Below are 11762 nucleotides of genomic sequence, written 5' to 3'. Positions count from 1 at the left end.
AACTTTCAGCAGTCTTTAGTTATATGCTTAAAAGCCGCCCTACCTGTGGCCTCAGCCTTGTTCATGCGATTGTTTGTGGTGTCCTAAAGTGAAATAGACAAAGTAAACACGAATAGTTCAAAGACAGTGGATCTTACAGATAATAAACTGGATTTTATTCAACTAAATATCTCTCTTAGAAACATGTTTTTATTATCATTGTGTTTCTAATCATTATCATTTGTGGACAGAATTGCATGAAAAGTCTTTTTGCTGCTGTCCTTCTCATGATGCAGAATCATGTGTCAACATCTTCTTTTGACTTCCTAAGAACAGTCGATATAATCATAAGTCACGTGCTGGGTAGCATATTAGAGGTAGACTCAAGACGTTAACTTAACAGTGAAGAAGTGCTGCATGTGTGATCAGGCAACATTTTAAGGTAGATATGACTTTATTCTAATCGTAGAAATACTTCATTCAGTATGAAAACTTAAAACTGGTGAGTTTACAACTGTACGTGTGTGAAATATTGCAGTTGGCTTTTTAAACCTGATAGCTAAGATTTTTTTACTTAATTTTCAAGAGATGCAAATAATACAAGTGATGAAGAGAGTCAAAATGCTCATAGCGCTCTGTGCATGTGCTCAAATTTAGAATGATTTTGTAATTAAGAACCGCAGATAAAAGTTGCTGCTGTGCTGTAAGTATGTGTTAGCCTAGAACCCGAAGTTTTACGTATTTAACTTAACAGAGTTAGTAATATATTACACAACTTGCCCTCTCCTATATTTCCCGTGACTTCTTCTCTCTGTACATCAGCAGGTTTCACATTGAAGAATGGAAGATTTCTACATCAACAATACTTCAACGGATACAAGTTACAATTACAGCAGCATCGACACTAACGACAGCTTAGATTATTATACAGACTCTGACAGTTATGACGATGTCAGTTTGATCTACAAAGTGATGGAATGGATCATCATCTGCGCTGGACTTCCTTTGACTCTGGTGGCCATTGTTGCAGTTTATTCTCTGGTAAGTGTATTAGACTGACCTTTCTACAATAAAATGGATGTTGTGCCTGTTGTGAAGAACTGGTTTGTCTCAGCTCAGCTGTGAAACCCTCAGTTCACACTACTGGAAGAAGTTTAGGTGACTTTCAGAATATGTTTGAAGCTTATTTATTTACTTTAACAAATGTTTTCTGCAGGTGAAAAACGATCACATAGCTCCAGTCTACATCATCAACCTCCTAATTTCTGACCTCATTCAGCTTTGCTGCATTCCTGGATGGAAGTTTCTAAGGAATTATATCATCTATTGCACTTGCCTTTTTGGTGTGCTGGCCAGCGTTGGATTTATGGTGTGTATCTCCCTGGAAAGGTAACTCTATATTTATGCTTGTGTGTCTCTGTTTCTGTGTTTAACTATTAGATTAGTACGTTTCTGATGTTCCTGAACAATGATGTCTGTGTATCTGTCTTTAATTGCAGGTATTTGGTCATCACCCAGCCACTCTGGTACAGATTCAGACGAAATATCAAGACCTGTTTGATAGTGTGTGTGGTGGTCTGGATCCTCCCCCTGGTTTATGTCCTCCCACTCTTTTTCGGTGTTAATTTTTACATCACAGAAACAATTTATGTGGTCTTTGTCCTCCTCCCCCTCCCCCTGTTCATATTCTTCCTGGTTGGGACCCTTAAAGCCCTGTCTGCAGCCCGCAGCGTCCCTGCAGATGAAAAACGAAGAATTGTGGCAATTCTGATCGTAGTGCTGCTCATTTACACACTGCTGTTCCTGCCAAGCGTCATTTGGTCTCTCGTGGAGAAAGCCCGAAATAACCGCATTTTCCACGGCATGGCTTCCCTTTTTCTTAATATAAGTCCTCTTGCAGACTTGACAATGTATGTTTTTATTAGAAAAGGTGCCATAGACAAGCTTTTGGCCTCAATGTGTGTTAAAATGTTTAACAAGCAGGAGATGAACAGCATGAGTAATGACAACATGTCAGCTTCATGCAGTGAAGTGTAAATTTTACATTTGCTGTTCGGCAACAGAAAAATCGCACACGGAAAAAATCCATTTATCTTTTTCCTAAATATCTGTAACGGGATAGATTTGTTTATTAAAGCATGCTAGAAAATGGTGCAACACCGCCACCTACTGGCGCAGTGGTTACCGTGCGTCTCACCACAGAGGAAAGAGGATTTTCACGTGGTAAGACGTTTGCTTGTATGGTCCGGGATAATCAATTAATTTCTTATAGTCCAGATGTTTATGCTATGTATTTTCCTAAGTTAAGTGTTTGCTGTGAGCTGTGCTAACAGTTTTGAGCAATTGCTGTGAGTTGTCGGACTGTAAAATAATGTTTAGAGAGTTGTAATTATGCTAATTTAGCTTAAATGTTTTCCCTCGTGTTCAGATTGTCCTGTGACTGATATTAACTTCTCCTCACCACTGTGGCCATACACTGTGTTGCAGGTAATATGTTTTATGAATTATAATTTAACGTTGATAAGCTACTTGTGGTTTCTTGTTAATTTGTTGTTTGTTGATTTCATGTTATATGATGGTTATGTGGGGATTTTGCACTCCTGATTTATGAGATAACAACATACACTATACGATCACACTAGGATGTAACTTTTATTTTTATTTTATATTGACAGTTTTCTGTATTTTATTTTATTATTAATTGACACAGAGGAAAGAGGATTTTCACGTGATTGTCCTGTGACTGATATTAACTTCTCCTCACCACTGTGGCCATACACTGTGTTGCAGAGCTGAAATAAAGTACCCCCATAATCCACCTGGTCGTCGTCGTCCGTGGTAGATAGTGGTGACCCGTCACATATCTGTAAAAACAGGGGGAGGTGTCCTTGACCGCTTTTGTCTGTCCACATTTTTAAAAGCAGACAGAAAGGAATGCATGGTGAAAAAGCACCAAGACTAAGGAGCTGATCTTTAACTCCAGAAGGAGTTAAAGACTTATGGTGTAATATCACTTGCAGTTATGTGAGTGTCTGTGTAATAGATTAATTTCATTCTATAAAATGCTCATTATTTCTATACTTATTGTCATGTTTTATTGATCTTTTTTGGCTCCTGGAAATAAACTTTAACTTTGTTGTATTTTCCTTTTTCAAATTAAAATCTATTCTTTTCATCTATGGCTGGATTTACTTTTTTTGACCTAGTGATGACTAAATGATTTTTATCATGTCCTCTTACATAAAACCTCAGAGCTGAAACATAGAGTGCTTTGTTTTTCAACCAACAACTATCAAGTTATGTTTTTTTAAATTCCAGATAACAACAATCAAAAGAGGAAGAGGAAACCATGTTGTGCAATTTTTCAGTCAGTTATAGCTACACAGAGTTCTAAAGCATAATTTATCGCCATCTCTGAATTGATTGTACAGCAGCACTTCATCAGTAAGTTAGATATTATTTTACATTTAGCACACATAACATTTTATTTAGAAACGTATTTTAATCTATTTTATTCTTCATAAAGATAAACATGTCCGTGTATGCATGTGTTTATGTTTATGCATTTGGCAGACGCTTTTTTTTAAGCACTTTATTTATAGACCTTTTTCAATTTACAGAACACAAAACAATACACCAATCCCACCCACCCACTCCCACAAGGCCAAAAAAATAACAACAAACAAACAAACAAACAAACAAAAATGCATATATCTTCTTAAACAAGTAAACTCACATATACAATATGCGTACTTTCAATCCAGAAAAAAAACAATTAAAAAAAACATGTTCTTATACCTGCACATTCCTAGTTACATTGATGCACTCATACTCACACACATATAACCATACATGTGCACACAAGCACACATAAATATATCCATGCTTATACATACAAAAGCATACAGACATATACACATGTACCCATATATAAGTGCATACTCGCAAGTAGATATGCATCCGATCCACCCAAAAGGAGAAAATAGATAAATAAATTAACACCAAGCATATGTAGGCTCTCATAAAGTACATTCCTACACAGAAGACATGACGGGGAAATCCTATCTGTTACATAGATCCAGCTGCTCATTCTATATATGCAAAGGCTGGCACGCTAGAGCGATGTCAGGTGAAAGATATGTTCTCAATAAACTCTACAAAGGGAGTCCAGGTTTGAATAAATCTGTCTTTGTTACTGTTACGGCTATATTTCAGTTTCTCCAGTGGAATCGTAGAGAGCACCTCTTTAACCCAGTGTTTGAATGAGGGAGGGCTTACCGACTTCCACTGCATGAGAATTGATCTCCGCGCCATCAGGGTTAAAAACGCTACGGCATTCATCTGTAAGTTAGTAAAATGTTTTTCTGAAGGTATTGTCCCAAAGATGGCGATTACTGGGTCAGGGTCTACATTAACACCACGTATGTAAGATATAGCTTCAAAATGTTTTGTCCAGGAGCTGTTCAGAGACCTGCATGACCAAAACATGTGGCCCACTGTAGCTGGATTGTGGCTGCATCTTGGACATTCAGGATTGATGTTAGGGCATATTCTGGCCAGTTTCTCATTTGAATAGTGCAGTTTATGTACAACTTTAAATTGGATAAGACCATACCGTATGCAAACAGATGTGGTGTGTATACGCTTTAAACTTTTTTACCATGTCTAAGTCCTTTTCCCATGCCAACCGAGTACTTTCCCATGACGGTGGGTCGATATCTTGTAACATTTGATAAATCTTGGCTACCCTCCTCCTTCCACTGGGGTCTAGCTCCAATATGGAGTTCAAGACATTCTTAGCTGGTAAGTAAGGAAATGAGAAATGCTTTTTGGCAAAGCTGCGCACTTGCAGGTATCTGAAGAAGTAGTTTTTAGGAATATATATATATGTTTTTCTGCAATAGGTCGAAGGAAGCGAATGTGCCATCTATGAAGAGGTCTTTGAAGAACACCAACCCATTTTGATGCCATGTTTCAAAAGCAGTGCCAGCTTGGGATGGGGGAAACAGGTGATTTCGTACCAGGGGAAGGAGAGTGATTGGTTGATTAAGGTGGAAATGTTTTCTAAATTGCAGCCATATCTTTAGGGAATTTCTAATAACCGGCCCCAGGCGTTGAAGATTTAAATTACTGGGCAGGGGGCTGCTTAGGATGGAGATTGGCAAAGGCGGCGAATTAGATTCGAGTTCCACTGTGGCCCACATTGGTCCCGCTTTGTTTTCATGCATTGAGATCTAGTAATTCAATTTGGAGATATTAGCTGCCCAGTAATAAAACAGGAAGTTAGGAGCCTGTCCTCCTCGAAAAAACGACCACATTGGTCGTTTGTACAAGCAGCGTATTACGACTGCCTGGTACGTTTCAAAGCACCTCTAGCGGTTGAGTAAATATCGACACTGCGGTGGCTCACGTGACCCGTCACCGTATATTAATTTTCGCGGGAGGAATTTCATTCAGAGCACTTCTTCATTGAACGTCGTAGCATTGGTAAGTCCAACAAGTTTGTATATTTTAGTGAATTTGCTTATGTTTTATAGTAATTGATTATTGCAGCAATTCATATGTAGCTGAGTTTGTTTAGTTTGACGTTTTAGCTACAGATCAGGTCAGTGAATTATATTAAAGGTATGTGATTTTACCAGTAAGAAGATAACGTTAGCTCACATGCAAATGTCCTAGCTAGTTAGCTTACATCTATACATATAATCACTTAATGACCCTTCATCTGAAATAACTGTACATGCTAAATTGAAGGTGCCTTGCTCAAAACAGAATTTGTTTGTCTTATAAAACACTAACGTGACTGTTTAACTGTAGATTAAATGAATGGCAAAGAGAAATTACTTTTAGCCAGTGGGGTTAAAGTAAATTCTGTCAGCTGTGAAGGCATTTCTGTCCACAGGAAACAGAGTTATCCTACAGTATTTTTTACAGTTTTTTGACTGACTTAAATTCTGTGAACCCATCGCTAAAAGGAGAAAAAAAAATTAAAATATAAAAGAAAATTGCAGGTGCAGCACTGGCTAGATTCTCCAATCAGTTGCACAGAATCAGGTTCAAGCTAAATGTTTATTTCAGTGGCATCAAATAGAAGACATGGTTGCAAAACTAATCCTAGTTATCTGTTTTGTTGTTGTTATTGTTTTTCAGAACTTTTGAACATCCAGCATTTATTCGTCGATCACTATAAAAAACCAACGGCTCTTTTAAGAACCATTTTCTTATTCCTCCTTTTACTCATTTCCTTTCTCTCACAGCTTTTGCTTTGTCTGATTTTGTTTCTCACTTTCCCTCTTTGCCTTTCTACTTCTACGTCATTCCTTTCCTTTCTCCTTCCTTTCTTATCTCTCTCCTGACATCTCCAAATGGCATCTGAGTCCCTCAGACAGTCCCTCAGACAGCGGCTGGAGGCAGGGAAAGCCCTGGCAGAGGAGTGGGAAGCAAAAAGAGTTACATTTTCATGTTTTTTCTCTATTACTGCTCCTAAATTTCTCTAAAAAATATTTTTGCAGACACCTGGAAAGAATGTGTACCCCAGTAAAGGCAAATATATCATTATTTTTTTTTTTACTTTTAGCCATCAAAGAAAAGGGTCAGAAGCAGAAAACAGAAGGGGACTGAAGGCTCCAATTTTACCTGGAGGACAAGGGACCGGAATGGATACATTGTTCCAAAATACATCCGGAAGAATCGATCTGGTCAGTAAAATATTATAGTTATTATTATAAATTAATGCTGTTGGTCAGCAGTAATCTCTCTTATGTCATTGTTTGCAGTCAAACCCACTGGCACGATGGAGGTGCCAGAAGTTGATGACTCTCGGATGGATGAAATTCCTCAAGAGGTCCCAAATCTTGGTATGCATATGGAAATCTGACAGCTTAAATAAAGTCAACCTTAATCTCTGAATTTGACAAAGTCAAGTATAGGCATCTGAATATTGTATGTAGTGTCACGGCCGTGTATATGATGCATTTGCGGTGGCAAAGCCATGTAGGCCTTTTTTGTTTTATTAGAAAACGTTATTATGGCTGTCTGTGACATTTTTTAAAATATTTTTTAATTTAGATCAACATCTTAAGAAATTGAGAGACCTGCTGGGTTCGGTAACTGTCCCTGCATCAGCCGAAGTGGAGGAGACAACCAGCATGTCTGTGTGGACCAAGAGGCAGCTGACGGCTGAGAGAAAATTCAAGGCTGCAGTGCCAGAGCTTCTGAGTTGTATGCTGGCCGCAGAAAGTGTTCCCCAGCATCGCTGTCAGCAGTGCAAAACTGTTGATGCTGTGGTCAGGTGCCTGGACTGTGTCCCCTCAGGAGTTCAGTTCCTCTGTGCAGCATGTGACTCAATGGTCCACAAAAAACTCATCTTTCATGACAGAGAAGTCATGATTGATGGTTTTTATAAACACATTCCTCCGACATCCTCAGTGAAGATGGATGAAAGAGGCAATTATGAACTGGTTGAACAAGGTGCGTTCAAAGAATTTAGCTTTCTGTTTGTTTTGCTTATGTTTCCAAAAAATGCATTACATATACAGAGGCATAATATGAGCTATGTCTGAAGTTTTCTTTAACTGTTAAATTGTTTTATTATTTGACTATGTGTATAGGTATTCATTTATGAAATTCTCATTACTGCAGTGTGTCTGCTGCCGATTCTTCTGCCAACACAAATCTGCTCCTGTGGCCCTGACCAACACTTAACCATTATGGCAGGAAAGCAGACTGTCTTGGTGACTATCAATGGTATGTTTTCACTTCCTTCTACCTTTCGTATCAGGGTGACAAGGGCTCACTATTACCCTGTGGTCTGTTTTTTTATGGATACTTGTGAGATGTTATATGTATTTTTGTTTTCAGGTCCATATAACCTATGTCTGCCTGCTGTGTCCTGCCCACATTGCTCTTCTAAGTGGACCCCAGGAATCAGCAACTTGATGAATTGCAAATACTGGCCAGCAACAGCCAACTGCCGAATGCTGTTCAAATTTGATGTGCTTACATCATTTGAGCAGATGAAGTTGGCCAGCCCAGCTTTGTCCCAACAAGCATTTATCCGAATGCTTGAACACAGGGCCCTTCACACTGGACGGGTAAGAATCCTTGTTAATCAAAATGTTGAATTCTGAAGTGCAAGGTTTTTAATTAACCAAAATAATACCATTCCTGTTTTCAGATGGGCAGTATATGTGGTGATACATTCCACAGGGTGTATCGCGAGTTTGCCTTCTGCAATTTAAAAAAAGAGCATCTGTGCCTGGTCGAGCCCTTCAAGTGCCCTGCATGCACACCAGACATGCTGGCCATATCTGCAGATGGTAACAGAAAGCACTACCGCTTCAAGAAGTCCAAAGGGTCAGCAGACTAATTTTTTAATTTAGTAATTGATATATTAACTATAATGAACCTCATTGCTAAAAATGATTCTTCAAATTTAACAGGACAGATGAACCATCTCTTTTTGATGGACTGTTTATCGCACAAGATGCCAAAGTGTCTGCCTTTGTTGACCATATAAGAAGCCAAATGACGATTGTAAGGTTTTATCCAACCATCTACACATTCTTCTTTATTTTTTACTTGTCTTTGGGCTACATGTAACAGATTGTATCTCCTTTCAGAGGACTGGTCATGATGTCTGTGGGCCGGCAACATTTACAGCAGGCCGAGAAACTTCACAGAAGTCCAGGGCAAAGGTGGATGAGGAGGGCCTGGAAATTGCTGTTTGCAGACACGGAATCTTGCTGCAAGGCTTAAATCACTACCGTGGTGAAATATATGCCTACCCATTGTTCCTGCAGAAGGAGCTGAGTGAAGCTGCAAATGTAACATTCTTTTGTATGGACCTCACTTGCAGGTAATCAGAACAATTGCCAAGTCATACCTGAAGTTTTCACTGGTATCTTACACTGTATTAATTTGTTGTAGTTCGGCACAAGTGTGGTATCACTTCCATGTCCAGCAGGTTTTAGCCATTAATTACATTGGCATTTTTTTTGCTCAATGTTCATTGGTTGGCAACTGAGATTTTACTGGTGACTTCCCCTGTTTTGAATCCTCATCATTATGTCAGCATGCACCCCGAACACTAAATGGTTTTCTCATTACAGGTATTGGCCATATTTGGAGAAGATGGCAGAGAAGTTGCCCGAGCTCCAACCACTGACAGTGATGAGGCCTTTTCTGTCTGTGATGCATGCTAAGGCTCACACAGGCAAATGTGAGGTACAGTATGCAAGTTAAAAGTTTGTGTCATAAGATGCTTTTAGGACCAAACATTGCGCTTTCGTCTCACCTTCTTCAAGTACAGGTGTTTCAGAAATGGTTGACCACATTAGTGAACTCACTTAATATGCTGTAACCATGTTACACCCAAAGTTCTTGTATGGCCAGAGAAATATTTGCTATTAAACTGTTTTAACCAGCACACCATAGCTGCCTTGTGTACACAGTATCATTTTGGAAAGTTGTTTTGCAGGTCCTCAAAACTTAATGAGATTCTGTTGTCAAAACACACACATGTTTAAAAAGTATTTCTCTGGCCTAACAGTTACAATTGGTGAGCAAACGGTTACAAAAACAGCAGGGCCACCTAAGATAGGCCATGAAATTAAATTATAAGAAATACTCATTGAATCACATTATTTTAGGATGCAAATTCAATTGGATTTTTCACACTTACAGTTGGTTTGCTCTGGTTCTAAATCAATTAATGAGTTTTGTAAATTGGGGGGTCTTCTTCTTGGTTCAGTTTCTTTTCACACAGGGGAAAAATTCTAAGCCAACCAAAATCATTGCCATAAATCGTAAAACGTTCACACATTTTGTGTGTATGTTTGTTTATTTTGGAGCAGGTGAGGTGGAGCGGTAGAAACCAGGATGGTGCAGGAAATACTGTTGGTGAGGAGGTAGAGCAAGTCAACAGCTTTCTCTCAAGGGCAGCTCTGACCACAAAATACATGACCAAGTCAGGTTGGTAAAAAAAATCAAATAAAACGGCACGCTTTGACACAGCATCAGATGATAAAATTGATTGGATTTTCTCTGTTTTGTTTGTACAGGCAGAGCAGATATGATAACAATGCTTGCTATGGGATGGAACAACAGGAAGGTGGAGAGTCTCCACAAGACACTGGCAAAGCGATTTGTCAAAGTAAGAAATCTCTATTGTATTTTAACATTTACATTTGTCATTTTATGGTTAAATGGATAGTAAGTGGACTGCATTTATAGATCACTTTTCTAGTGTTCGCGACCACTCGAAGCGCTTTACAAAGCTAGTCAACGTTCACCTCATTCACACACATTCATATACAGGTGACTGAGGCTACTGTACAAGGTGCCATCTGCTCATCAGAATATCATTCACATACACAGCAATATGGGGTTCAGTGTCTTTCCCAAGAATACTTTGACATGTAGACTGAAAAAGTATTAAGCATTTTTCAACTGTAGATAAACACTTGAATAAAAATTCTTCTCGTTTTGTATTTTTTCTTTTGAAAACATTATAAATAGACTACACAGAGAGCAGAAGTGGAAGCAGGCAATCTTCAGTCTCTCCAGCACGAACTCAACATCACTTTGGATGACACAGAGCAGTGGGTGGAGGACGTGAAGCAGTGGGCAGCCACTGGTACGTAACATGGTGTGTTAGTTTGGTACTGTCATTCCTTTGGCTACATTTGGTTTTCCAACTCGGCTTGTTTCTGTTTTTCAAGAGAAACATGGCGCTCATAGTAGCCAGGAAGAGCTCCAGAGAGAGATCGACGAGATCATCTATTCCCTTAGAAGGAAGAAGCATGATCTCTATCGACAAAATGGTATTTAGTATTGCATCACTCAACAGCTTAGGCTTGTTTGTTGTCCTTACTAATAATACTTTGTTAACCTAACAGACAGCAATCAAACAAGGCAACGCAAACGGAGGAGACTGGGTGAGCTCAAGAAGAAACTGCAAGAGAGGATCATGCATTACAACACTTTTGTTTCCGGTGAAGAGACAATTGACACAGAAGCAGCATGCAGTCTCTCGGGTGATGTGGTCCTGCCTTGGGAAGCGCAAGGAGATGGTAAACAAAGTGTTGCATTTGTGTGCTTTAGAAAATAACAAAATTCAGTTGACGATTAATCTAAGTAGTAACTTTGAATAATCATTTTAACATTGGGCTGTGAACATTGGTTTAACACACAGTGCAAAGTATATAGGAAAACAGTACGACAACAACAACAAATTGGATTGTGGAAGATAAATTATGCATCATCATTTTATTTATTTACACATCATTTTAAAATCCAAATACAATTATGGTGGAACATGTTTAAATGTTTTGATTCTGTCGCATCTGTTCTCTTTCTCAAAATAGTGGTGAGCCTCCGTTTGAAGAGGCGACTTTTTGATCAGGTCATGCTGATGAGGCGTCTGGAGGAGGAGAAACTGATCATTGTGAAGGAGATGACCCAGCATTATCAGTACCTTACAAAGGCATTGGACAAACTGGACAACCTCCTTCGTCACACTGAAGAGGACATCAAGAACCATAGTATGTTCTACTGAATAACACTTCTTATCAAATCTGAAAGATTAGTTAATCACAAATCCAGCTAGCTACTTTTTGTGTGTTTTTTTTACACACAAATGCACAACCACAGAGTTGGGGATTCAAACTGCATCATGTTCCCAACTTAATTGTTCATTGAAAGCTGCCTAATTTTGAATCTAATTTTTCTTCACTTTTTACTCAAGCCTCTCCTACAGATATGACAGAGGCCGGATACAGGGG

At 38.9% G+C, this 11762-nt stretch overlaps 1 protein-coding gene and 2 long non-coding RNA genes across 3 annotated transcripts; all 3 read left to right on the top strand.

The window, feature by feature from the left end:
- Nucleotides 1-391: 391 nt before the first annotated feature.
- On the top strand, nt 392-8347 carry LOC142387450 (uncharacterized). Its single transcript, XM_075472640.1, has 8 exons — nt 392-421; nt 805-1020; nt 1196-1368; nt 1479-1978; nt 6756-6836; nt 7105-7449; nt 7840-8072; nt 8156-8347. The coding sequence occupies exons 2-8, from the start codon at nt 820-822 to the stop codon at nt 8345-8347; spliced, it is 1725 nt and encodes a 574-aa protein (XP_075328755.1). The 5' UTR covers nt 392-421; nt 805-819.
- A 782-nt stretch (nt 8348-9129) lies between these two features.
- Nucleotides 9130-10115, top strand: LOC142400502 (uncharacterized). Its single transcript, XR_012772935.1, has 3 exons — nt 9130-9204; nt 9834-9951; nt 10041-10115. It is a non-coding gene; the product is annotated as an uncharacterized LOC142400502 (long non-coding RNA).
- Nucleotides 10116-10707: 592 nt separating this feature from the next.
- Nucleotides 10708-11410, top strand: LOC142400496 (uncharacterized). The gene is made up of 3 exons (XR_012772934.1): nt 10708-10802; nt 10878-11051; nt 11346-11410. It is a non-coding gene; the product is annotated as an uncharacterized LOC142400496 (long non-coding RNA).
- Nucleotides 11411-11762: the final 352 nt, after the last annotated feature.

This window comes from Odontesthes bonariensis, chromosome 2, assembly GCF_027942865.1.
Source record: "Odontesthes bonariensis isolate fOdoBon6 chromosome 2, fOdoBon6.hap1, whole genome shotgun sequence".
Lineage (NCBI taxonomy): Eukaryota > Metazoa > Chordata > Actinopteri > Atheriniformes > Atherinopsidae > Odontesthes > Odontesthes bonariensis.
The sequence above is the reverse complement of the archived record's forward strand: the minus strand, read 5'-3'. Positions and strand labels throughout refer to the sequence as shown.

Excerpts from the sequence above, each read along its gene's own strand:
- LOC142387450 (XM_075472640.1), top strand. The coding sequence starts at position 820 with ATGGAAGATTTCTACATCAACAATACTTCAACGGATACAAGTTACAAT. Across the intron at positions 1,021-1,195 it reads TTGTTGCAGTTTATTCTCTG|GTGAAAAACGATCACATAGC; the intron begins GTAAGTGTATTA and ends TGTTTTCTGCAG. Across the intron at positions 7,450-7,839 it reads TTATGAACTGGTTGAACAAG|GTCCATATAACCTATGTCTG; the intron begins GTGCGTTCAAAG and ends TTTTGTTTTCAG.